Source organism: Lasioglossum baleicum, unplaced genomic scaffold (genome assembly GCF_051020765.1).
Source record: "Lasioglossum baleicum unplaced genomic scaffold, iyLasBale1 scaffold0021, whole genome shotgun sequence".
In the NCBI taxonomy this organism is placed as follows: Eukaryota; Metazoa; Arthropoda; class Insecta; order Hymenoptera; family Halictidae; genus Lasioglossum; species Lasioglossum baleicum.
The window spans coordinates 1,946,426-1,973,783 of NW_027469081.1; the positions used below are offsets into that span (position 1 = coordinate 1,946,426).

The following is a 27,358-nucleotide window of genomic DNA, read 5'->3' on the forward strand; positions in this document are numbered from 1 at the left end:
TCTGGACGCCTGATTAGCGTCATTGCAATTAGAATCTTGCTAGAAGTAATCTTGCGCATTGTAATTAGAACGTTTAAACGACTTTATATCCTTGATCCGTCACACCTCTTGTATCCGAAACCTAACCCTGAATAAATCTTGTCTGTCCAGCAATTTCCTGATCACACACATTCTAAATATGACTATAACAGGAATGTTTAGGTAAAATTATATTTGTCGTTCCAGAAGATGTTTAATTGCTGTTAAACTGCTGTTAAAAAAACAGCAGTTTAATTATGATCTTCAGATTTTCTATTAAAATTTATCAGTATCTTGTGTTTTTCAGTTCAATAATTTTGGTTAGCTAGAATCATTCTCTGGAAAATTAACAAGAATTATCATTCTCACTTAATGATGCTATACAATATTATGATAAATTATGATCTTCAGATTTTCTATTAAAATTTATCAGTATCTTGTGTTTTTCAGTTCAATAATCTTGGTTAGCTAGAATCATTCTCTGGAAAAAAACAAGAATTATCATTCTCACTTAATGATGCTATACAATATTAAACAAAGCTTCGCCACGTGATTGATTAAATAACAAAATTAACTTAGAATGAAAGGAAAAGCATTTCCAAGATATTGAGATTTATTCGACTTCTTTACTTAATAAACAACGACTTATAAATAATATTAAAATACGAGTCTCAGGCTAGGAGTTATTTTTATTAAGCTGACCATTGTTAACTATTTAAGACCGTTGTCTACATCGCGCAGCACCTGTCAACAAGAAAAATATACAATACACTCCATATTAATTTAATGATTAAATCACGAAATTAAGTTTTAAACCATTTATCCACCATTCATAAAATTGCAGAAGACCATCCACCAGTTCGATGCCTACTTTGCTCTAGTATACTATCAGAGATATTTAAAAAAAAAGCTGTCGATTCACCCTCGTAACCGGTTTCAAACTGTTATGACTAGATTGCGGATCTTCGTGCATGTATGAAGAAATTGATAGGGTGAAATATAAAACAGTAAGAGATTAAAAGAATTCAAGAATGTTGTAATGTTGCTTTTAATGTAACAAAGTCGTTAATGAATGAAACCAATTTTTATGTTATTCTTGCTTCCCGCAATGAATGCAAAACATTTTTATTTTGGATAAACATCCATTGTTGTTGTGAACATCTAACAGAACCATACAAAGAACTCTTTTCAAAAGCATTAGCATGTAGCTTTAGTATGTAGCTCATTGCAATGTTGACCGATTTCGATGAAATTTTCAGTATGCATACAAGTGACCGAAATCTGTAAAACGCATTTTTTAAATTATTATTGTAGGCCCAGATAAAAAAGTTGATAAAACATAATTTTTAAAAATTTTGTATAATTCCTACCAATTGCAATCATAATAAATTTTTGTTTACTTATTCTCTAGCGAACTAGTCGGTCTAACATCTTTAAAAAATACAAGTCCTTTGCATACAAGCCCTGTACATACTAAAAGATCCTTTCAAAGTTTTGTCATACTTACACCTAGCTCGTTCTGCAACTCTATACGAACGGTGTGAGTAGTATTGTACCAAACCGTTCGCCTATTCTGTGACCGTTTGATCCAACGCGCCGCCGACTCCTCAGATCCCTCTTTCCCACCTCGGGTATTAAGGCTCTCACAAAGTCTTCCCATTTGTTCACCACGTCGCTTACATACTGACCACCTACTGGGAACAGAGACCCGATATCTTGGTTTTCAAGCTTGGGTACAAAAGCTCCCAAAAAGTCTTCTCCTTTGTTTACCACGTCGCTTACGAACTTCCCACCTATTGGGAATAGAAACCCTATATCCCTCTTTCCAAATTTAGGTATGAAGGCTCCCACAAGGTCTTCTCCTTTGTTTACCGCGTCGCTTACGAACTTCCCACCTGTTGGGGATAGAGAGCGGGTATCCCTTTTTTTAACTTTGGGTACAAAGGCTCCTGTCAAGTCTTTTGCATTGTTTATCACGTGGTTTACCAACTCCCTACCTATTGGAAACAGCGACTCGATGTCTCCCTTGTGCTCTTGATGGGAGACTTCTGGGAGTTGTTGGCCACCTTGGCCACCCTGTTGATTTTGTTCTGTATCCTCGCTCACAACTTCATTTTCTAACGAAGATGATGGAACATGTGGTATAGAAGTTTCGAGCCCATTGACTGGATCAGAATTCACAGCAGGCGACGAACAGTGACTGCCCGACGGGCAGTGAACAACACGGTTTGAGCTAGGCTTATTAATACTATTTGCAGTCTGCCTTATTACCCTACACTCCACCGACGATAGCAGTACGGCAACGGTCACGTACAACAGATACTTCATCGTCGGTTAGATTATGTGCGAAACTAAAACTGTTAAATTTGCTAACAAGCCAGTTTATATAATGCAATGCGAATGAATGTTGCATGGTTATACCAGCTGTGAGAATAATGTTTCACACGTTATTTACTGCGTTTCGGAAAATGGTGGCAATTAATTGCGCTTGCGATGAATGTGCTGTCGGTATGTGTTCCGAGGCATGTGTTTGCTAGACATGCTAAGACGTTAGCGTTTACTTACTTGTGTAACATTTTAGTACGACAGTAATGGTGGTTTAGAGTTATTTAAATTGATATATCTCCTGAACTATATACTAACTTTTCGACATACATAGGTTAGTACCTTTTTATAGCGAATATCCAGTTGCATCGTTTGATGTATTAAAAAATACTTCATTCCATTTAAAACTAGAGGGTTATTGTTGCTCGCTCGCGAGTAGGGTTGTTGTGGTACGCATGGCTAGTAGGGCCTGCAGCTATTAATGTTATTTATTTGGGGTGTGACTCTCCAAGAGCCACACAAAGAACTTCCCGATTCGTTAGTTGCAGTATATTATTATCACTATTTTTAGTACGTTTTAATACGATTATACGTTTTCAGGGAAATTCAATAGTTTTCTACTTATCAAAATGTTTGCTATATGGCGTCGCATTAAACGAACATCGTAGGCTCGTTGCTCGTTTGGTTCCTTGTTATAGCATACCAATGTTGCAAAATAAATGGTCTTAATTAGTTTTTCGCAAACGATACAACTCCTCATTATCCGGGTTTGCAGTATTGATCTTGGTTTTCTTCGATACTGTTAATTTAAATTGTCCGAAAATATATGTATAAACTGCTCAATTTTGAAACTCTGCTCAGTGCTACATACAACATTTGTAAAGTTCGTTTTTCTGATGTTTTATAATTCAAACATACTTTCTAGTATGTTTGTCACTGACTTTTATGAATCGTAATCGCTTCAGCAGGAACCACTGGATATATTTGCTATATTTGCTTGATTCGATATTTTTATTATTGGTGTTAAATGATGAATATTTGCATTTTTCATATAATCACGATAACGAGTTCTTACTTTCACTCCTACTCTGGCCAATTGAAAATCTAACCACAATATAGACGGAATTTTAGTATTTTCTTGAAAAGTAATAAATTTTAATATTCCGCATGTGTGTGCTCCATTAACCAATCCGTCTTCAACATCAATGTTATTAATAATTATCATATATTTTATATTAATTTTCAATTTAATTTCAGTTAATAATTCGTTTTGAACTGATTGTTTTTTTAATGATTGTAATATAAATTTTTTTTTGTACTTTCATCGATATTCTTTGAAAATGTATTCTCGGGAGTAGAGATGATTAACTCACTCTTGCATTGGGATAATTTTCGATTATTCTAAGCGGGAACATTAGCATAAGGTACAAAAAAAAAATTTTTCTTTTAAATAAAAAAAATTAAAAAACGAATTTTCTCAAGGTGAAAAAACGTTCGTACCATAATCTCCCTATTTTTCCCATATTCTGCAAAGTTTCAGCTTTAATTTAAAAAGAATTTCATCGCTCTACCTCATTTCTATCGAAAGTTCTTTGATTTGGACGAAAGGTCCCACTTTGTGCCGTAACGAGGGCGTGGCGAAAGAGGCGCAACTGGAAGTTTTACCAAAGTCGGCGTTTGTAACTTGAATATGTACCACTATAAACGTAAAGATTGTATATTTCAAAAGCAGGTAGTTGATGACAGAAGGATAGAACGGTTGAAATGAAAACGCAAATCAACTGATAAACATATTCGTTTTATTTTTCCGTAGAATGATCACCAATACGGCGACACAAGTTGCAAGCTATACATATTTCTACTGAACAGTTGGAGGAACGTATTTCTGCAAAATTAAGCGGTAGAATTTTTGAATGGGTCGTGTCATCGCCATCAGTATAAAAGCTGGCCGCAAAGCAAGAGTCAATCTCATATATCCATTCCTGTCATAAGACCTTCGAAGTTTCCTATGAGCATGTTGGGCAGAGCCATTAAAAGATCCCTCTCGTGGAGCTGATGCCGGATTTCGTTTTTCCCAAGATTAGGCACATATTTCTCCACCAGCTTGGTTAAGCTTTTTACGAAGCCTTCATCGCTCAAAAGGCGGGACCAGTCGTGTAGGATGTTTCCATTTCCTTCGGGTAGCACGGAGATCACGCCGCAATCCACCGATGCTAGAAAGATAGCAACCGTAACAAGCAACAGAAACTTCATTTTCAGTATGGTTTGTGAAACTGAACGTAATGGGATCAGCTAGCACAGCAATTTATATAGCGCGCGAATGTTGATCTGAGGTTATATAAAATGAGAATTAATGGTACACAGTTGTCAGCTAGTGCAGCAACTTATTAGATGTTTATCTTCGACGAGTGAATTACGATGTATACCATTTGCATTGGGGGAATATATCTTGTTCGAAGGCACGAGGATGATGGTTACGGTGTGTTACCGTCAAGGTTGCTAGAAGCTTCTTCTGTGGCATAATTTTAGTAAAGTTTATAGACAGTACACACTGTTTTACAGAATTGAATAATGCTTTATCTTATTCTCAATTTTGTTTCATAGGTTTTCCACTCCAAATTCACTCTTTTGCAAGTCAAATTCAATCTTGTGCAAATCAATTTTACCTTTTTATATATCAACTAGCTTTCGTCCGCGGCTTCGCTCGCACAGGAAACCGTTTAATGCCGTCGGAAATTGATATTGTTTCGCCATAAAACCTTTTGACCCCCATTCACCCCTATAGAGTTTTAATTTTATTATTTATTAATTTTATTTATTTAATTTCATGTCGCCATCTTAGATTTCAAAACCCCTTTTCACCCCCTTAGGGGTTGCATTTTTTAAAATGCCGAAATAGGTGTTTGATTAATTATATCAAAGAGCATAAAGACCAAGTTCCAAGCAAATCCGACCACGAACAAAATATTCCTCGTACGAACGTTGCAACCCCTTTTCACCCCCTTAGTGGTTGAATTTTTAAAAATGCCGAAACAGGCGTTTGATTAATTATATCAAAGAGTATAAAGACCAAGCATGAAGTAAATCCGACCACGAACAAAATATTCCTCATACAAACATTGCAAGTACTAGCAAAAAGTACTAGCCTATGTACGTCAAAAAGTTAGTAGTTCAGGAGATATTTCGATTTAAATAACTCTAAAATACCGTTGCTGTCGTACTAATTGTAAGATGTTAGCGTTTACTTACTTGTGTAACGTTTGGAGGTTGTTGTTTTATAGGTTGAAATGAATATAACAGTATTATCAAATTCTTCTATAATGCTTTACACATTTTCGTCATAAACGCATAAAATCCACTGTCTTGTAATTAATTTTAAATGTCTCTGATGGGTGAAATTGAGTTGCAAAAGGTTGAATTCGATTCGCAAATAGGTGAAATTTTTTGGCTTGCAAAAAGGTGAATTTCGAGTGCAAGATCTGTAAAGAACAAGGCAGAATACAATAGCGTTATGATCTGCGTGACGCAGAGATTACTATACATATTATGCATACAGCAAATTACGAATGAGATGTCGTAACTCAGCTACGACCCCTTGTCCGGCATTTGCGTATGTGCAGAAATCGAGGAACTTCGGTGTGCAGAGTGTCTACGTATGCTTGAGGAAATATGTCGAAAGACTACGAATCACGATTGCCTGAGAAATGTTTGCTTATCTACCAGAGCATTACGTTATTACGAGTGTTGCGGTCGTGTTTGACAGTTCTTCCGTCGCGTTATTCTCAAGCGTGTTGGCTTTAATCCAATAAACAACATGTACGACATGTGAGTGAAATATTCAACTATATTATTCGAGATACCAGGAGATATCATAATAGGTGTATAATATCACTTTATACGTAAAACGAATTAACGGTGAAATAAATTAAATGAAGATAATACATTTCTGTATAGTTCACGGTTACGTGAATGTTATAATTTTTTCACGTAGAAACATAAACAAGAAGCATAAAATACTAAAATGTGAAAGAATGGTAATTATTTTTCTCGGCGCTCAGGTTCGATCAATTTCTACACTAAATGAATAGAATAGAAATTGATCGAATCTGAGCGCCGAGAAAAATAATTACCATTCTTTCAAATAGTGCGATCGCGAAAAATACCTCCTTTAACTAAAATGTGATATGTGAAAATGTAACATGAAGTAGATGTGTTCTCAAGTCTGGACTATCAGTACTACAATCGTATTTAATCGACGATTCCATTTGTTCGAGACGGACACTTCGTAAAAGTGCTCGAATAACACATTCCCCGAAAAATCATTCATTTGGTGGCGTTTTATCCACGATTTCTGACGTTCATCATTTAATAATATAATTATTTAATCGACGATTCCATTTGTTCGAGACGGACACTTCGTAAAAGTGTTCGAATAACACGTTTCCCGAAAAATCATTCATTTGGTGGCGTTTTATCCACGATTTTTGACGTTCAACATTTAATAATATAATTATTTAATCGACGATTCCATTTGTTCGAGACGGACACTTCGTAAAAGTGTTCGAATAACACGTTTCCCGAAAAATCATTCATTTGGTGGCGTTTTGTCTGCGATTTTTGACGTTCAACATTTAATAATTTTTTAATCGACGATTCTATTTGTTCGACGGTTACCGATGTTTCGTAAATCTGCTCGAGTAATACATTCCTCGAATAAATAGTTTATTTAGCGGCGTTTTGTCCGCGATTTTTATTTTGCTTACACTGGAATCGTTGGGATGAACTTAATTCGAGTGAAAGACTCGCGTATCTTGTGAATGAACTTGAAGCTTATTTTGGCTGTTATCATAACATTGCTGAACGGTCTTCACCTGTGAACATCTGTCGAGGTAATAGAGAGATAAGTAGATAGCCTCGAATTGATTATACATATGTCGTACAGGATTGATCGTACGAGGAGGTATATAATTAAACTTCGAACAATGTACAAAGTTCAAGAAAATATTTTGTCGTGGCTTCTTCAGATAATTATACACCTTTGGACCGGTAGAGATTTATTGAAAAAAGTAGCCGCAAATATTAGTTAACAAAAATTTTCAAGGTCAAATGTTTTTTTCTATCGCATCGTTTAATACTCGCCAGGAGGAACAAAAGACTTGAAAGAACCGTAGGCCGTAAATCAATAATTATTTTGGAAAATGATTTGAAGGTCTCATATATTATACACACATATACATATACATAGTATACATATATTATAGGGTGAGTCACCTAAGGCAAGCCACCTGAATAACATGTACATTTTTTGAGATAGGAATAAATGCTTCAGACAAAAGTTGTTTGGTTTTTTAGGGGCCCGACGTGGTCTACATCATTTTTTTTCAAGTGGAGGTGCTTAGGAAATTAAAAGGTCAACTTATTCTTTTTTAAAATGGAACCACATATTTTTGAGCTCTTACGATTGTAGCCCTTTTCGAGAAAATGTCAACGATATAGTCATTCAAGGTCGCAAACTTTAAAATTGATGAAAAACAGTAATTTATCGTAAATGCTTATGAAATGGGGTATCTCATCAGTTTCAAGTTACAGGAATTTATTTACGTTCACATTCACTCAGGGGTACTCCCCGGTTAAGAAGTCATGACACTTGATCTTGATGACGAGAAGTCAGGAAGAGGCAAGGGGACAATTCGTATCAAAGTATGCAAAATTTTTCGATGGATGTAAATACTACCTGATTTAATGAATGAGGTATTTTTTAATATATCAATCGATGCAGCTGGACATTCGTTATAAAAAAAGTACTAACCTATGTATGTCGAAAAGTTAGTAGTTCACAGGAGATATTTCAATTTAAAAAACTCTAAAATACCATTACTGTCGTACTAGACGTTAGTGTTTACTTACTTGTGTAACGTCTTAGTACGACAGTAATGGTATTTTAGAGTTAAACTTTTCGACATACATAGGTTAGTACTTTTTTATAACGAATGTCCAGCTGCATCGATTGATGAATTAAAAAATACCTCATTCCGTTTAAAAAAATGAAGTTCACCTTCATATGTCCTTTACGCGTCCATCTGTAAAAAAAATAAATACACTACGTGATGTACCCCTTCAGATCATACTTTCAACGCATACTTTGGAAGTTATTATAGGTGTGCAAGTTGCGTGGACCACCCTGTATATTAATATGGAAAATCGTGCATAGAAGCTTAAAGATTCTTATTTGTTCAAACTTTTATCCCTCGTGACGATTACTAAACGATGCAATAGAAAAACAATTCAACCTTGAAAATTATGCTCAAGGTCAATTTTTCGGCCATTGTTCTTGACAATACATTTTGTTACACCCTGTATACCGAAAGAATTACTTTTCATTATTTGAACTGTTGAATACATATGTACAGTGCTTATATGTGCGACATGTCGACTTATTTTAACAAGTTACATTAATATATTTGTTACTATAGGAAACGAATGGAAACGTGAAAATATATGCAACATAAAATAATAATGAAGGTCAAACATGATCCGACATTACGTCTAGAAAATAATTTGTAACTACAGAATCTCATCAAAGCCTTCGATAAAATACTCAGATAACATTGAGTTGCGTAATAGTTCTAAAATTGCTCGGTTTATCAATGAGAAACGACATAAGATAGTACACAGATGAAGTAATCGTAACACACTTAATTCTCTCGCCATATACACCACGTGTCAATTGTTACTTAACTTATCTGATTAGAAAGAAAATTTAAATTCCACTCCGTATTCTTATACTTTTTTATTACGATTTTGCAAGAGATCGACATCTTTCAATGCCTGTCGTTTTCTCCCGCATCAACCGATTTCAATGAAACTTTCACCAAGCATATAATTGGTACAGCTCTACAAAACGCATTTATCAAATTTTCAATATAGGCTCACATGAAAATGTTGCAAAACACAACATTTAGTATTTTCTTTGCAATTCCGACAACTTGCAATTTTTGAAACAATTTCTTTTCACAACATGTAGTAAACTAATTGCTCTAACCTCTCAAAAAGTTCAAATCGTATAGTCGAATATTTAAAAAGTTAATGTGTTTTTAAGAGTGTCCGAATATTAGTGGGAGTCCCTTATTGACCTTCATATGTCCCAAACGTAATAGTTAACGATATTATTATTAGAAACAATTTTCAATACGTACATAAATAGTAAATATACCTATTGCCTCAAATAGAATATGGCGAGGTCACGATGCAAAAGGTCTTATTCTATCTAAATTGAAGCCAAGATGACCTTGAAATCACCGAAACGCATTCGCGCACATGAGAAGTGTTTACATCGCAATATATTTCCCTCTATATTGTGCAACACTTTTGTATTATTATATATACTTTTTTCATATTGCTACAAGTAACGGAAATGTTCAAAGTTCAAAGTGAAGAAAATTATTGTCCGGCCCTGTATACGTATGAAGCCTTCCGTGTCTATCTTACTTACCATCAATTCTAATGATACACTCTTCATATAGTACAAAAAATCTCTGGTGATATACATGTATGTAATTTACTACCGTACTGTAAGTAACACGTAATGAGTTTTTTTTAGCAATTTTGCCACTTTAATTATCTACAAATGACAAGATGCATACAGTTATATTAAATAGTATTATTCAATGGGGAAACAGCTGTTTGCTTGAATCAACGTTTTTGTGAACTATGCGACTAATACAGCCAATTTGATCAATGTAAACAAAAATCAATGAAAGTTACATTATACCAGAGGTAGGCAATATTTGGCGAAATAAATATTTACCTTTTAGTTACCATATAGTAATTACTATAGACTGCGGATTTTTATGCATTTATGACAAAAATGAGAAAGTGTAATTTAAAACAGCAGAAACATTGAACGAATTTAATGCTACTGTTATATTATTTTCAATCTATGTATATTAAACATTTTAAGAAAAAAAATTACATTTCTACTTGAGCCCAGTTTGTTGCTATTCAGGTAGAAGGTTTTTAAATTTAGTGTTTCATGTATAAACAAAGACGTCGACCACACTATCAAATATAGTAGTTATTTCATTGAATAAAAATTTATTTACGTTCGAGTGACGTAAACTTCCATGTAACCATGTAAAGTTATATAGAAAGTGAAGTGTGCAAGCAATTGAAGATTAATATTTTAGATTTTACTTGGCTTAAAAAAGTACAGTAAATCTTCTATAAACACAAAAAGGCCGTACACGATCCATTGTATGTAGTAATCTGATCTCGGCTCGAGATGAGACGCGGAGAGTCGCAGTTGTCGGCACAGTTCAAAGTCCCGCGCGTCCTCACAATATAATACCAATATAAAATCTTTTTTTATTATTGCTTATTTTTTCATGAAACTTTCACCAATATATTTGTGGCATTTTTTTTTAAAGACCAAACAGGATATAATTTCAACTGTATTTAGTGGTTTAATTGACGATGAAAGTTCAGGAGCCATTCGGCTTTGTTTAGGAGTTATTAACGAAAATGTGTCGCTTCAAATGATCTCAGGAACCTCCCATTTCCGGGAAGCGAAGGAGTTTTGGGACACCCTGTATAAAACGTCTGTGAGACGTTTTTCTGCTATCTGGGAAAGACTCGTACTGCTCAAATAAATACGCAACAGTTAACAAGCCAAATCTAAATAATGAGAATGTGTAATGTAAGTTTCTTTTGTGATTTCAGATTACAAATGGCTGCTTATTCCAGTATTGGATTTGTAAGTGGTATCACTTTCTTGGCGTTTCTTGTTTCCTGTGAGAGAATCAGATATTACATAAAATTTAGTTTCTTTGTGTTTGTCGCTGCTACGGTGTCGGGTTTGTGCATACCCGTTATGCTGCTACGTATCGGACACTGGGCAAATGCAATGTAAGTTTCACAGTCGCAAAGCAGACTTCATCAACATTATAAACTTTAAGCTTCGTAACGACCTGAACATTTCGGCGAACATTGCGCCGAACGACAAACGATACAAATAAGAATAAGGTATCAGCAGAAGTTAAAGAATTCGTTGATGAGATGTAAGTTAAAAAGATTAAATACTTGCCTTACTTACTGTGTAAATGAAAATATAATCATGGAAAATAGATATCTAATTTAAGGGGGAACTACACAATGACTACAATTTAGTATTTCATTTTTGCTTTTACATACGTGGAATGAGAAAAAGAAAAAAAAACACGTTTTTTTAACTTTTTCGTCTGCACTTATAACGAGATAAATTTGAACAATGCGTTTTGTAGGTCTCTGTAATGCATGCTGAAAATTATTTCATCAGAATCGGAATTGACGTTTTCATGAGTTACAGACAATTAAAGATCGCGAAAATCGCAGCTTTTCCACGATTTTTTACACTTTCGACCGATAACTGCGGTTCGTTTTCAAAAATTGGAATTAGTCGGAGAAAGAATAAATGTCAAGAAATAGAAAGAGATTTATAAACAAAGAAATCGGTGATTTAAATTATCTGGAAGAAGTACTAAGTAAGTAACAAGTAAATAATTTTAAATATTATTTTAAGACCATAAAATTTTACAAATTCTCACAAAAAATAAATATTTATAACGATAATTATCGGCACGTCGCGTCGCGACGTGTCGTGCGGCGCAAATTAGGCGAAATGTTCAGGCCTGTACGAAGCAGTACATTTACACAAGCATACATTTCTAAAAATTTTCAGTCCTTCCGCGTGGGGTCTAAAAGAAGGTTTGAGATTTTTAGGAGTGCGATATCATATTCGAGGGAAAGAAAACTTGATTCACGACAGCGGTAGTATTATTTTAGTGAATCATCAAAGTGCCATTGATCTAACTGGCAAGTATAATTCATATGTTAGACATTCTTTTTTTTTATTGTATCAAATAGTTACTTTATACAAGTTATTAACGCGATGCAAACTTTAGTTTTAGGCGAACTATGGCTTTTGCTAGACAGGTGCTGTGTTATTGCCAAAAAAGAGATATTATATTTTGGATTGTTTGGTGTAGCAACAGCGCTCTGGGGTACTTGGTTTATTGACAGGAAAAAAGGCAAACAAGCTTTTGATGTGTTAAGCGATGCAGGGGAACATATTAAAAAGACAAAGGTACGGTTCCATCTTATGTACACGAAGAAAATGTCGCTTTTGCTGGTCTCTCACCAGTATTAATTAAAAAAAGAATGACATTTTGAACTTGCTCCTGTCTCTTGTAATCGAGGTAGGTAATTTTGATTTTGTATAAAGTCCTCAGTCTACAGGGTGTCCCAAAACTCCTGCAGAACCCGGAAATGGGAGGTTCCTGCGGTCATATGAAGCGACATTTTCCTCTGCAAAAATGGCGTCCGCGGCTTTGTTTAGGAGTTATTAACGAAAACACACAGACAATTGACAGTTGGCGCGTCGCGAACAGAATGCCTTACAAACATCGAAAATCGTGAATTAATTTGTTTTTCAATATTTTCTAGGGACATCTCATTGTATTTCCGGAAGGTCATCGGCATTCTAATTTCACGTTACTACCTTTTAAAAAAGGCGCTTTCATCACCGCGATCACCAAACAAATAGCAATTCAACCGGTCGTTGTTTCGAAGTATTACTTTTTAAATTCCAAACAGAAGATATTTAATTCAGGTGAAGAATTTAAGTCGTTGCGGATGTTTATGCAATTTGCAATTTTTCTGGACGAATTTTAAGAAAGTGGAATATGAAATAGAATTTTATTTTCCATGGTAAAGTGAAGTCGCGATCTAGCTCCAATCGCCTGTTCCGAGCAGGGACAGAGATCGTGAAGGGAAACTATATTTATGATTGAGTTAGATCGCGGCTTTACTGTGTAGTAGTATAATTAATACTAAATTCTGTCGTATTTTATATCCTAGCATTTTTTGAAAATTTTCTAAACACATAATAACGTAAAGATCCGCAGTCTAGTCATTACTATTACGATTGCTAATTATAACTATTTGATTTGGCTGTGTTTCTGTGAATTGAAATGATCTTTTAGGCGCAAGTTACATGACGATTTTACCTGCTATTTCTACGGAAGGATTGACCATGGATGATCTTCCAGCAGTGATGGAGAAGACATACGAGTGCATGAACAGCAAATTCGCCGAAACATCGCAGGAAGTCGTAAACGATTCGCTGATTACTTCCAAGTCTGAACAATAATGTAAACAATGAAACTGCGGAACAGTTCTAAAGAGTATCCATTCCTAAATCTTTATTTCCACCATGTTTCCGATGTAATTGACTGAACTGAACTGAACAAAATATCATTGCTTTCATTTGTAACTTGATTAAAACTGTAGGTTCAATTGAGGAATATTAAAGACATGATGTTTTAATCGGGAATAAGATATTGTCACGTGACCTCGTACCTTAGGCATTATGTACTATGTTAAGAGCCAGGGCCGCGAGCAGGCTAGGAGTGAACTGATCGTAGCAGCATCTCGGGTTCAATTAGTTCACATCGTCGTCGCCAAAGACGTAGCAGACTTGTGCTATCTGGGATAATTTAATTGATAGAATCCGAATTATGCAATGCAATTCCTATGTACTTCAAATACTGTGTATATAAAATACAATCTAATTAATTACGCAATTCAATTAGCACAACTCTGACAATGAGCCGTCGCAGTGCGCATCTGCGCATGCGCATACCGCATACGTCCAAATCGGAGTTCATCGGAGTTGCAACCGCACGTGCTTCGAAAGTCAGACTTTCGAGTATTATAAGTTTTATAAGATGTGTTGTATGCGTGTTTCTAAGTGTTTAACATTTTCTAGACAACTTGTATACACACACACGTGCAACGGATGTTTACAAGCAACTGTATCTGAAATTTTCCTTAATATGTGACATGTTTTAACTGTTTCGCCGCATTATGAAAGTCGGGTCATATATGAGAACGCCAGGTAAATTGATAACAAGATGCAATCACAGAAGCATCTCCAGCTAACATTGGCGATAATTAAACCTTACGTTGTTAAATCTCCCTTTGTGCTTCAGGTAAGAAAACATAACCTATATTTCACATATCTTCAAGCGTCTACACAATTACAAGTGGAGGTACCAGTTATCGGGTATTTAGTGACGGCTTGAAAGTTTTTTTGAAACCCTTTTTTTTCCAAATTAATTTGAAGGCATTTCTGTAATTTATTTTCCATTATTTCTGATAAACGATCGATGATTAATCTTTTTTCTGTATCGTCAAATTTTTCTGGACAATTTTGTTAAAAAGCAAAAGAAATATTAATATAAAATCATTATCTTATTGTACACCGGTGTATCACAGTTTCTTAGTATTTTCTATAATCAGAAACGAAAAATTATGTTGTCTTGGGGAGTAAGGTTTTTAACTAATGTTTTCTATATTTTAAACAAAAATTATTGTAGTACTTTTGATTTATATACGAAGGGGAAACTTCAATTTTATTTTTCAAAGTAAAGTAATACTAGGTACTTGGTGTAATTTTTATTAATTTTGAGAAAGTTTATTTGTGTCCGATAACTAGGGTACCTTTACCCTAGCTCGAAATGTAGTTTTCAAAAGTTCTGATGCTTCAGATTTTCTCAACTTAATGTCGTATTGCCATTTGAACACTTTATGATTTCCAGAAAATTCGAGATGTAATAATTGACAATAATTTCAAAATTGTCAGATCACGCAGGACCATAATTACATTGACAGATGCGCAGTTGTTTTACGAAGAGCATAAGGGCAAATTTTTTTATAATCGTCTTGTGACATTCATGTGTAGCGGCCCATCCGATGTTCATATCTTAGCGGCTCACGATGCCATTCTGAAATGGAGGAAACTAATGGGTCCCACAAAAGTTTACAGAGCGCAATACACTGATCCTGAAACGATTCGAGGAATGTTTGGTCTTTCGGATACAAGAAATGCAACACATGGATCAGGTACAATGATTTTTCTTAGAAAATGTCTCTCTTGTTTTTATAACGCAAAATTACCTTTTTAGATTCTGTGCAATCTGCAGAAAGGGAGATTGCAATATTTTTCAAGGATTTTAATTTTAAGAAATGGTACGAACAAGAAGAGAAATACTACAATTTAGGTCAACTTCATTTTGATCCGATAGCATTTGTGCATACCATTAATACAAGTTCCACGCAAACTCTTCAAAAAAACTTGTAGAATGATCGCTGCCTTTACTGTCTATAAAACTGTCTAATATTCTAGTCACTTGTAAACTATTATCATACCTCGTTGCATCTTGGCGAGTTTAAATTATACTTATCTTTTTCCATTATTCAGCATTTGAAAATATTCAACAGTGCAAAACGAACGTTGATAAAAGATAGAATTTATAATAAAGAGGCGTTAAACTTACGTATGTATAATATAAAAATAATAAAATTGTTGTTTGTAAAATAATTTATACAATAGTAAAGTTGTTACAGTTGGTATCAATTGTTATGACATCGTATATTTAATATCTGATAGTAAATATATGATGTTAATATATTTCAAGCAGCAAATATTCGAAGCTCAATAAAACATTGTTCACGCACGGGGTGAACCAGCTTGAATAATACATATATTTTGTTCTGAAGGAAGGTGAAATTGCAAAATGTTATGGAAGACACACACACACAATAGATATAGGAATAGCATTTATTGAAAATCAACATATTTATTAAATGTGCAGCTATTAGCTCGATATTATCTTTTATTCATAAGACACTAGAAGTTCTTACAAATAGAGGATAATACCGATTGCCCAGGTCTCACCATGAGGAGGTTGCTGCACAGGAGACCCGAAAGGGAGTCGGAACGAATGCAATATTCCTTCTGGCTCCCTTTCTAACAACGACGGACTTATACTAAATTACGCAGATATGTCGAGTAATTATCGCGGAGCAAAAGGTGTGAATCGGAGAAGAAGTCTCCGATCCACGGGGGACCAAAGGCGAATTAGGCAGAAGGCTCTGATTCTTTCAAAAAGAGGAACTAAAGCGAACCAGAGCAGAAGGCTCTGGTTCGAAGGTGACGCGGCGCGTACAATGCTTGCAGCCCAGCTCCGGCCAGAGCCGATACCCGACGTGTCCTCACCAAGAGAAATGGACAGTGAGAAGTGTTCAAACGATATCCCATTTCTCTATCAACTACCTGTCACCAAGCAACACAAGTTGAGGTGAACTTGGGTAGGATGATGAATAGAGAGGACACTGTAGCATGGCTACACGAGTGAACAGGTCTCACTGAGCCATGCCTCTCAATGTATCGACGCCGAATACCGGCTCCAACCGGTCCGGTACATGCAAGCAAGGTCCGACACAGCAGAAGGCTCAAAATGTAATTTTTATAAAGTATAAAATCGATAAATTTGAAGAAGACTCAATAGTCTTCATCGAAAGTCTCGATGAAAATTTCAAAAGTATGAAGGACAAGTTTGAAAAGACAAAGGAAGCTTTGAAAAATATTAGTAATCAAACTTATCGTTGTTCCTTGAATGAACAGTTGAAGGTAGGCCAGGGTAACTGTAGATGACGCCTTGTCCACCTCTGGACCCTCCGGTCCTCCTGGCGCTCCTGGTCCCGCAGCACGTCCGCTCACGCCGCTCCCCCCGCCCTGACGGAGAGCTCTCACCGAGCCGCTCGGCTCGCCTGCAGCCCTACTTTTAATCAATATTTCAATAGAAATTTACAGTATCGACGTCTGTTACAGTATCGCTGATACCAATGCATTTTGGTGTCCGTCGGTATCGGTGCGCTAACGCCCCATTTCCGTCGGTATCGGTGTGCTAACGCCCCGTTACCATTCAGTGTCAACACCCAATGTTACCGATAAAACACAATTTTTGAGCGTTTATTAGCGCGAATAAAAAGTTTTATACTCCATTCGCATTACGTGTATTTAATATGATTCTTAAATTGAAAAATTTTATTTTTTACGCCTTCCTAATGTGTTCGTTTTTATAGTTTTCTTATTACATTTCGATATACAGTAGTGAATAAAAATTTAAAGAATTTAAAGACAAAAAATTTGTACTATACGATTTGAAATTTTTTGTGACAGCTAGAGCAATTGGTTTACTATAGGTTGTGAAAAGAAATTTTTTAAAAATGTTTAAAAAATATTCTGAATTTATATAAAATTTGCTTTTAATTAAATCTACTACTTTAATTATTAGTAAATATTAATTTTATATGAAATTTACTTTTAATTAAGCTCTTTCTACTTTAGTTACTTTATTACGCAAATTACATGGAAGATAATGCCGCAATTTGAACATTTAATTATTTGCCAACTGTTCCAGGAACTAAAATCGCACGCAAATTCAATTTCTCAAAATACACACCGAAAGCTGGATCTACGTGGCAAATTCCGATGGTAGGTTCATCCGAAGATTCTTCGGCAAACTAACAACGTATGTATATGTAGCTACTTGGTAAGTTGATGGGGTAAACATGCGGCTGGGCCACAGATTCTAGTTATCGAGCAGCCCATAACACGAGCTTTCCCGATGATTTATACAACCGCCATGAAATTTTGTTAATTAGAATCCGCGAATTCCTACGTTCCGGTAATTAGGGTAAATAACGCCTCGGGAAAAGTCTTTACCCGATGTTGACGAACGGAAAACGAAAACGGACACGATCTCCAGTCTACGGTTAAAAATTCCATCCTGCGGTGCAGTTATTTAATCGGAAAACTCAAATTACATGTATCCGCTGTTTGAATTTCCGTAGCCGATTCGACGGTGTTTGTCGTATAGAAAACTGAAACGGTGTCATTTGGTTTAACGATCAAAGCGAATTAAGTCGAGGGCAAGGAGAATGGGAAAATTTGACTATGTGGAGATAGAAAGAAGTAGAACGCCGCGGCAGTTAGGGGTTGTAAAACGTCGAGTTCCCCGTTTGTAGACCTTAAACTTCTAAGAGGAAACGCAGGAGCACACGATCGCGAGGGAGAAAGTAGTAGAAAACGTGGTCATTCTCTGTGTCCAGCTGTATCCAGATTATATATGTTGAGGATCCACGTGGGAGCAATTATCGAGAGTGTTTCTTTAGCCAGTGTTTAATGAAATATATAAAACGGTAAATTATCTTACTCGGAAAAAGAGAGTTACGCAGAAAAGAGATTGAAATGCTGGTTCTCCCGCAACGGTGATACCGTGGCCAACGATAGAAACAGTTTTCGAATGTAATCGTTGACGCAAACACGGTGGCTACCGTAGAAAGAAACCAACTATTCAACGGAGTACGTACAAGGGCGATCTGCTAAAGCGTTCACCCGTTCTGTTTTAATTACGGGATGGTTGGCGTAGTTGTTTCGCTGTCTTTGTTTCCATTATTCCGGTCAAAGGGAGCCGGGCCTTGTGCTTGTCTCATGTAAAGACGAACCATGTTCCACGTGTTACGTACCGTTACGGGCGCGCGGTAACGCTTTTCATCGAAATTTAAATGAACTCCGACCGACGAACAATGCGAGCCAAATAATATTTGCGACACAGCGAATTAAATGTTGCTGAACCCTGTTGTTAATGAACCCTGCTCGAAGCTTTCCTACTGCAACGTTGCAACTCCTTTGAACACGTCGCTGGAAGAGTTAAGCTTAAACGTTATTAGTCCGCCCACCCTGATTTTATATTACTTTCTAATCATAGTTTTATAACAGTCGATTCTTTTAAATAGGCGATAACGCGAACAATATGTCGCTCGAGTGTTGCAATTAGTACAGAGAACTATGATTTCGCATAAATACATCAGCAGTCTAAAGATACGCGTTGCCGCAAAGGAATGTTACGAGCCGAAGGCTGGCGGATAGACGTGGCCGAGGTTTGTTCGTATGAACAGGATTGTCGTGAACTAGCCGGTGCCTGTTTCATCACCGGGTGTCACAGGATAGGTTATCGTGGACTAGCCGATGCCTGTTTCATCACCGGGTCGCCACTAGGTTAGGAAAGACAGAGGGTGTCGTGGACTAGCCGATGTCATTTTCACTACCGGGTCGCCACTAGATGGAAGGTTGTGAACTAGTTGATGCCTGTTTCATCACCGGGTGTCACAGGATAGGTTTTCGTGGACTAGCCGATGTCTGTTTCACCACCGGGTCGCCACTAGGTAGGAATTCGTGAACCAGCCGATGCCTGTTTCATCACCGAGTGTCACTAGGATTTCGGAAAGAGGTAAGGTATTAGGAAGTTCATCTCTCGTAACTTTATATAGAATAAAGGTGAAGTATGTTTCTCGATCGTAATTGATTGTATAAGAGTTGATAAACCTCGAGCGGTAAAGGTTTATCGATATGAGTGAAATGCCAGCTACTGAATTTCAAAGATGTAGGAAAGCTATTGAAGACTCTCAATTATCTAATATAAAGAGTACAATATATTCTTTAGATAAATGGTAGTACACATGTAGCGTGTCGTATGTTTCGCGGAAGCTAATTCCCGAACTCTCGGTTTTCACGCACTGAGAAATGCGGGGGTAAATGAAATGACTTGCCTTTGAAACCGCGTTTTGAAACTTCTCTCAAGTTAAAAATGATCGGAAGCGAATCAGACCCGATTTCACTAGACGCGTACAGTTGCGTGATCAGTCTTCAACTAAGCCCGTGGTGGCCAAGCTCGAGCCCTTTATATACTAATGAAATTGCTCAGAAAATGGTAGTGGGGGTAAACGGAAATCTGGAAGATTGTCTATGTTTCCCAGATGTATGCACTTTCCCATAAGGGGAAAAACTATTTATTTGGGCATGCGAGCTGGACACGTGGTTTCAAGAAGGGAGCAAAAGTCACGCAGGCAAAACCTCCGTACGTAACAGGAACATGGTCGATTTCACTGTTTCGTGTTTCTAGAATATTTCCGATCGATGTAATTAGTCGACGTTTTCGGATTAGGCTATACCCGTTGTTTGTATATTGTATACCTAATACATTACCGTAGATTACGAATGTTCATGTAGCAGCAGCAATACCGTGTAGATCGCATCTACGTATAAACACACAGATCGTTTCTAGATTACAGATTACTACACGGTAAAGCCCCGATAACGAAAATCTCGGATGGTGGCGACGCGGAGCGCGACGGTGGATGCGCGAGATTATGATAACGCGCGGTATCGTATCCACAATAGCGGGGGATTTATACGCGGAACTCGTTCCCATCTATAAATAGACGTTCTTTGTTGAGAACCGTTCGATTAATTCGGTAATCCCGAACTCGGTCACGATGCTATTTCCCGATGCCCATTGTACCCTAACAAGACTCGGCTCATTCAACGGATATAATATACAAGTACGCGTGTACACTGTACACGTGTACATCAGTGTACACCAACAACGACGCCGCGCCGCGCCGCGCTCGGATCATCTATTGACTGGCTCGCCATTATATTTTGCAACAATTCGCCAGCTACGTGTCCTCCGAATGCATCCGATGTACATTTGAAGCTCGTCGTCTTCGGCGACGTTCGAGAATTTCTGTTTACGATTGGTCCGATCGATGCGGCGCGCTAAAATAAGACGTCGTCGAATGTTTCTCTTACGATAAAACCACTTCGTTATCAAGATCGAATCCTAATTTCCAAGGTCAGGACATGACGTGAGAAAATCATTTTGTCGCTCGACGCGTTGGCTGCCAATTTTAGGGTCTAGTTAGTTTGGGACAAGCCAGGTCCGGCACGGCCAGTGCACCAATGCTTAAGGATAGGCCGCCCGGCATCGGAAATTTCCGGAGATGCCGGGCGCCCTATCCGTAAGCATTGGTGCCGGACCTGGCCTGTCCCAAAGTAACTAGACCCTTATGCGTTTCATGCAAGTCTCGCCTGCTTTAATTTTTAATCATAGGACCGATCCACGTTGTTGATAACTAGACTGCGGATTAACTTGGTTCCTTTGAGATTAATGTTGATCCTTTCTATCGAATCCAAGGCGAACGGATAATGATTTCAGACTGAAGACTCGCATGTTTTAGTCCTGCGGTGAAAACATGAACTAACGCGTATGAATGAATTGGTCGTATACCATCCACCGTGGGGTGCACGCTGCTCCGTGCGAAACGAAGTGAATAGTTCGCTTCTGACCTTTTTTGTAGAACTCGATACGAAGTCGGAGCAATTTATCTGATTATTTAATTTGCACGTTAATCCGTCTGGTCCTCCATGCGAAGTTTCACGGTCCGCAGTGAAAAAATTCTTCGCGGGTCTCGTTGCGGGTTAGGTCGGAACGGAATACCCTCGGCGAAATTAGCTTCTCCGCCAGCATTTTCTCCGCTAGATTTCATAAACCATAAAAAGCTGGAGCTCCCTTTGCGGTAAATATTTGGAGGAACGTTCGTTAAGGCGTACTCTGCTGTCACATTTATTTTATTTCTCTCTTTCTTTCTTTCTCTCTCGCTCTGAACAATGGAACAGTTCAAACGCTGCGGGCTTGTATTTAATTACTGTTGCTGCACCAGCTTACCGGGGCCAGTCTTTATTTTAATTGGGAGGCTTAATAGCATCGGAACTTCGTATCCCAGCTGCACATTTCATCTTTGGGCGGTCAGTTATAAACCGTGCTCGTTGTTTCGCCTAAACCCAAGATACAACCACGCTTAATCGAAAAATTTTTCGTTGTCCCTCAAAACGTTCCTTAAAACAGAGTTTTTAAAGGATCGGATAAAACACTGTAAACGTTCGTGTAGCGAAGTGAAATATTATTCGGATGTACAAAACATAACAAAAGTGGCAGGCAAGTTCTTCGTATCCTATTCAACAGCATTTGCATCCGTGTAAACCTTAAATTCGATTATGCCAGAAAAGAAGCTGCTCTGACGTACTATTTTCCAGCGAGTGTCTTTGGAAATGTTGGCCCGACCCGAATTGATTTAATGCGAGATCACCGGTAGGTAGCAGCTGTTCGATTCCCAAGATCAGACAAACGGATTCGCTTAATTACCAGGGCGAGCCGCTTTTCCCTTTAATATCTTCCCCGAAACGTTCTCCAGCCATGAGATTGTTGCGACAATATTTCCAAGAGGCGGCGCGGCGCGGCGACGACGAATTTCAGTCGCGTTTCCACTAATCGCGAGAATTAAGGCTCGTTAATAACAATAACTACATCGTTCTTGCTGTTTATACTTCCGCGACGGCTTGGCACACGAATTTTATTAGATTCGGAGCTCGTTTCCATTTTCACGATTCGAACGATCACACGGTTTTCATCGGAATTAATTTAAAACTTTAATAAACGAATCGCGCTTTCTGGTTTTCGAACGAGAAAGTTTTTAATGAACAAACTGGGTCAGAGTTGCTAATCGGATGATGGATATCGGTCAGATAATTAAAAGGATATGCTGGATTTTTCTATGACAATGCGACGATTCTTTTTTTTTTATGTTCGCGACGTTAATCCGATTTCTTGAAATTTTCCAGCTTTACTTTTCATTACTCGACCGTGGATCTTTATTCGGTTATACAAATTCTGAATTTACATTAGCAACGAATGTGAGAACTTCTAGAGCCTGTTAGATTAATCGACGACCCCATCATTGATAAATGGCAATTTTTAAAGGTTCATATTCCCGGTGTTGCGCGCACGCTTCCCCAACTTATTAGCAAGCACCGAACTTTCTTCGGCCCTCGTGTTATCTTTCAGAAACGATGTCACAAAGGCATTGCTAATTCCCCGAAATCGCGAAACTTCCGAGAAGTTCTTTGAGAAATTATGAAACCGGTGCAACCTAATTCCACGCGTCGCGTCGCGTCGGCGTGGCAGGCTTACCAACCGCTAATTCCCGCAAACAGGCGCACACGCGCGTTCTCCCAATAGCGTTATTCGTTAATTACGTATCCCAGATCTCCCCAGAGCGTTTCCTCTCGATTCGAAACGGCGCACGAAATCCACGAAAATGTCCTCTCCAGCCCCGAAATCCTCGAAATAGGATAATAGAGAAGAACATCCGTGCCAGGACCGGCTAGCGTAACTTTTAGAACTCGTGGCAATTTTCGCGCCGCGCCGCACTATGGGCCAAACCGACGAAATCTGTGTCAAAATCAAAGAACTTTCGATAGAAATGAGATAGAGCGATGAAATATTTTTCAAATGAAAGCTGAAACTTTGCAGAATATGGGATAATTATGGAGATTGTGGTACGAACGTTTGTTAACCTTGAAAGAATTCGTTAAACTTGCACAATTTCGAGAAAATTGTGGTTTTTCCAATATCACGCGCGGGAAAAAGTTTTTTTTAACGTGCGACACATCATTTCCCGTAGATTTTTTCACGCTGATTTCAAATCTTGTTTCAAAATTTGTCTACGACCTCAGGATTTTGCAAGAAATCGATTTTTGTGAACACAACTTATGAAATCATTTTTTCGTCGAAATGATTTGGTAACCCACTAGTTTGGAGGAATATTGTATTCTCATATATGAAACACATTAAAAATAATCATGATGAAGTACTTGAACGTTTACTTAAAATCAGCGTGAAAAAATCTCCGGGAAATGATGTGTCGCACGTTAAAAAAATATTTTTTCCGCGCGTGGTATTGGAAAAACCACAATTTTCTTGAAATTGTGCAAGTTTAATGAATTCTTTCAAGGTTAAAAAACGTTCGTACCACAATCTCCATAATTATCCCATATTCTGCAAAGTTTCAGCTTTCATTTGAACAAAATTTCATCGCTCTATCTGATTTCTATTGAAAGTTCTTTGATTTTGACACAGATTTCGTCGGTTTGGCCCATAGCGCGCTGCCACAGTGGGCCAGAAACCGATCTCTTTGGACAAAAAACTGCCGACAACTCAGTTTTTCATCGATTCAATTGGAATTTTTTTTAAAATGTTCGTGAAGGACTATACTTTGATGACGTGCTGCGCGAAAATCGTTAACTGTCGCAATCAAGAATCCTTATCTACAAAGCCCAATAACTCCGATACTTGATCCGCCCATACCATAAATTTGCATGTCTCAGCTGAGTTGCCGATACTTCTTAACCCTAAACCCTAAACCGCAAAATTTTAAACTGTAAATCTGGCCCTGAGAATTACCAATTGAATAGAATTACATTCGGCACTTATGAGACTTACGTCGTTGTTTTTCTATGCTCATCCTGCTGTATATTATTTGTGGAATTTTCACTATTTCTTGTTCCTTTGTTACCGCTTCGAAAGATGAACGTCAATTTTCCAAGATGAGCGATTATTTTCTTGCGAAATGGATCCACATGAATAACAGAGATATTAGCTTCATCCGATTGTTTGCAATCGCATTCATTATTTATTCTAATGATCGATCGTCGATGTTCTCTCGCGCACACCGCCGTGTTCGAAAGTTTGTCGGATATTACGATTTCAGAAACAAACGAGATGCTCCCTACGCAAATAACTGTTCCATTGAAAATATTATTCCGCAATGGCTATTATGCTGTGGAAATATTGTTCTGTTATAGCAACGAAACCGTATGTAATTCTGGCCTGTGTACTTACTTCGCCAGCTGAAACTTTCGAACGAATTTCCTCTAGACTAGAAATTAATCTTTTGGAAAATTGCCGAATGCGAAAACAATTTCTGATCTCTACTTCCTATAAATCGCTACGTCGCGCGTAGCATAGCGCGTCGATTCGTAAATTGGTCCTGAACGATCGAGTATTCAGTATCGGAAACCTGATTGAGCGCTTTTTTATATTCTATCTTCTATTAAAATTGCTAAACGATTCGTTGGCGCAGCCGCCGGGCCATTCGATGCGATCGATTTCAATTGATTCGGTTCATTTCGAATCGAAAATTAATTTGAAAGCCCAGTGAAAAGAAAATCGCGAAGCGCGTTCAATGGTCCTGTTTCTGAAAGGATCCAAAAGAATTCCACGAATAAAAATTAGACTGGAAAAACCGCGCTTAACATCAAACATGAAATTTACCATTGCTGGCCAAACGACCGGTTTCAAATTTTTATTTTATAATCATTGAATAAGGATTTTCTATCAATTTACACTAAAATACAGTTGAAAAATAAAGGTGCAGATTTTACTATCATAGAAAACGTGCTTTATCTGTTCGTTTACATACTTTTAGTTTACACACCTACTTCAAAATCATACCAATCCAGGAACATTTACCACCAAATAGAAAGTCTGTACTTCTCGATTTGCCCGAAACAATTTAAAACACACTGCACATACAACTAGCTGACTGTCACCGAAACAAATCTGGCAGCGACACTGTCAAAAACCCTTCTGCCACCGAGTGGGAGTTTCAGCGAATAACCTTGAGCAGTGAATTAGCTCCGCAACTCCGAAGTTCATGGAGCTAGAGCTAAGTCGTTTAAACCGGAAGGGACTTCGAATCGATAAGCGCTCGAGTCGAAAATACTACAATATATGTAGTCGATACCGGTGGACAGTGACGAGAGAGTGAGAGAGAGAAAGGGGAAAGGGGAGGGAAGGGGGAGAGACAAGAAGGGGGTCGGAAAGGATTTAAATAAGAGGCCGGGTCGTTCAACCTGCACGAAATTGTCTGTAATGAGAACTGGAACTGTTCGCGGCGATTATTCGTTCCATTAGGATGGTATGCGTCTAACGAGCCACTAACAACTTTATCGCCTCTCGACCAGCATTACCAAGCGAGACGGAGACGGAGAGCGAGAGAGAAGCAACGTTGCTTGAGATTGGCGGTGACGGGGCGCCGAGGGGGCGGGGGTAGTAAGGGCTTTGACCAATTACGAGGAAGAATCTCGTTGCGGATATATTAGAACGCACGAAATTCTGAGGGAACTTTCGAGGAGAACCTCGCCAGCGACAACGATGCTTAGGGGGCTAATTAATTAAGAGTTTTAATTAACCGTCGGTGGTAATTGAAAGTAATTGGCCGCTGACATGCAGACATCTAGCCGCGTGGCTCCAGCGAGGCCGTATTATAAATCGTTCGCCAGACTGAGTTATATTATGTCGTCGAGAATTCCCTTCTCGAAATTGCCTTTCCGATTTTCGATCCGAACTTTCGACGAAAGTGTCGTGTTTGTTTCGAGCGGTGTCCGCCACGTTTGAGATCCGTGGGCGGGACTAGAGAACGCGGTGGGGGAGAGAGGGCGTGGTCGAGCCGACAAGTGGGAAGGAAGCTGCTTATAATCATCTCCAGGGACCTCGGTTTGCAATCAGCTGATGCGATTGTATGCCTGTTCAGCGAAGTTTCGAGTCTGAAATGAAGTTCTGGATAAGGTCTGACGGGAATTTTTACGTGCAGATTGTTTTTTGAGGAACAAATTGGGCGGGGCTGGAAAACTTGTGTTTGCGGAAACTCAATTTTCCTATCCCAGATTAGGAATGATATTCCTAAATCCTGTTTAATACATCCAGTATAAACCTAAAAAAATATTATTGCACTTTTCCCACCACGGAAACTCGCCTGTTCATTTGCGCAAATTAATGGCGGCTTCATTAGATCGCGCGATGCGCCATTTACATTTTTAATAAACGCTGCCCGTTATTATTTCGTAGAACCAGCTTTATTCAGCGCGTTAAATGAATAATCGGCGCAGCGAAACAATTTGAACTCCGTCCCCGCGTTAGGCAAATTACCGGGCACAGGTTAATTAGAAATAAATTCGATGGTGCATCGCAAATAGTTTGGAGACTAAAAGGTCGATGGTGGAACCACAAGAGAATTTTGTTTACCAACAACGGGAACGGGGAGAAGAAACGAAAGGAAAAACGAAACAGAGATGCCCGCAGCTCGTCCATAAAAATTCGATGCCGCCTAACGACTATAAAACGACGAGAAAAATTTTGGACAAGCGGGACGCGGTTAATTCGACGGGGAAAAATTTTTTAACAGGGGAATTCCCGAAAAGCAACGGGTTCTTATTCGAGCGCGTAGAAGCTACGACGGTTTTTGTCACGGCGCAGCGCAACGAGTCCCCCAGTCACCGCGTGATCGATCGTTACTAATTTTTCATCCGACTTTTGCGAATTTTTTACGCGTTGCTCGTCTTTACCGCCGGAAAAAATTTTCGAAATGGATTATCGATGGAAGTTGATTTCGC

The 27,358-nt window shown here is 38.0% G+C and overlaps 3 protein-coding genes and 1 long non-coding RNA gene across 5 annotated transcripts; 2 read left to right on the plus strand and 2 right to left on the minus strand.

Annotated features, from left to right (window-relative positions):
* Nucleotides 1-558: 558 nt before the first annotated feature.
* Nucleotides 559-2,360, minus strand: LOC143219192 (uncharacterized). The gene is made up of 2 exons (XM_076445122.1): nucleotides 1,526-2,360; nucleotides 559-762 (listed from the first exon to the last, which is right to left on the minus strand). Exon 1 carries the CDS (start codon nucleotides 2,344-2,346, stop codon nucleotides 1,546-1,548), a length of 801 nt encoding a protein of 266 aa, XP_076301237.1. The 5' UTR covers nucleotides 2,347-2,360; the 3' UTR covers nucleotides 559-762; nucleotides 1,526-1,545.
* Nucleotides 2,361-4,122: 1,762 nt separating this feature from the next.
* Nucleotides 4,123-5,582, minus strand: LOC143219127 (uncharacterized). Its single transcript, XR_013011244.1, has 2 exons — nucleotides 4,770-5,582; nucleotides 4,123-4,556 (listed from the first exon to the last, which is right to left on the minus strand). It is a non-coding gene; the product is annotated as an uncharacterized LOC143219127 (long non-coding RNA).
* Nucleotides 5,583-5,950: 368 nt separating this feature from the next.
* Nucleotides 5,951-13,644, plus strand: LOC143219124 (1-acyl-sn-glycerol-3-phosphate acyltransferase beta-like). 2 transcript variants are annotated; one of them, XM_076444966.1, is made up of 6 exons: nucleotides 5,951-6,168; nucleotides 11,062-11,247; nucleotides 12,059-12,192; nucleotides 12,282-12,463; nucleotides 12,823-12,988; nucleotides 13,362-13,644. In XM_076444966.1, exons 1-6 carry the CDS (start codon nucleotides 6,158-6,160, stop codon nucleotides 13,526-13,528), a joined length of 846 nt encoding a protein of 281 aa, XP_076301081.1. In that variant the 5' UTR covers nucleotides 5,951-6,157; the 3' UTR covers nucleotides 13,529-13,644. The 2 variants fall into 2 exon arrangements, with proteins under 2 accessions (XP_076301081.1, XP_076301080.1); XM_076444965.1 differs by lacking the exon at nucleotides 5,951-6,168 and adding an exon at nucleotides 10,082-10,119.
* A 381-nt stretch (nucleotides 13,645-14,025) lies between these two features.
* Nucleotides 14,026-15,760, plus strand: LOC143219126 (nucleoside diphosphate kinase 6). Its single transcript, XM_076444967.1, has 3 exons — nucleotides 14,026-14,369; nucleotides 14,979-15,282; nucleotides 15,345-15,760. The coding sequence occupies exons 1-3, from the start codon at nucleotides 14,292-14,294 to the stop codon at nucleotides 15,518-15,520; spliced, it is 558 nt and encodes a 185-aa protein (XP_076301082.1). The 5' UTR covers nucleotides 14,026-14,291; the 3' UTR covers nucleotides 15,521-15,760.
* The last annotated feature ends 11,598 nt before the right edge of the window (nucleotides 15,761-27,358 follow it).

What these genes read in the sequence shown, in the direction of transcription:
- LOC143219192 (XM_076445122.1), bottom strand. Translation starts at nt 2,346, where the DNA reads ATGAAGTATCTGTTGTACGTGACCGTTGCCGTACTGCTATCGTCGGTG.
- LOC143219124 (XM_076444965.1), top strand. Translation starts at nt 10,097, where the DNA reads ATGAAAGTTACATTATACCAGAG. An exon ending in AAAGTTACATTATACCAGAG is followed by an intron (nt 10,120 to 11,061) that starts GTAGGCAATATT and finishes TTGTGATTTCAG; the next exon opens with ATTACAAATGGCTGCTTATT. An exon ending in ACAGAAGATATTTAATTCAG is followed by an intron (nt 12,989 to 13,361) that starts GTGAAGAATTTA and finishes ATGATCTTTTAG; the next exon opens with GCGCAAGTTACATGACGATT.
- LOC143219126 (XM_076444967.1), top strand. Translation starts at nt 14,292, where the DNA reads ATGCAATCACAGAAGCATCTCCAGCTAACATTGGCGATAATTAAACCT. An exon ending in AATCTCCCTTTGTGCTTCAG is followed by an intron (nt 14,370 to 14,978) that starts GTAAGAAAACAT and finishes TATGATTTCCAG; the next exon opens with AAAATTCGAGATGTAATAAT. An exon ending in AAATGCAACACATGGATCAG is followed by an intron (nt 15,283 to 15,344) that starts GTACAATGATTT and finishes TTACCTTTTTAG; the next exon opens with ATTCTGTGCAATCTGCAGAA.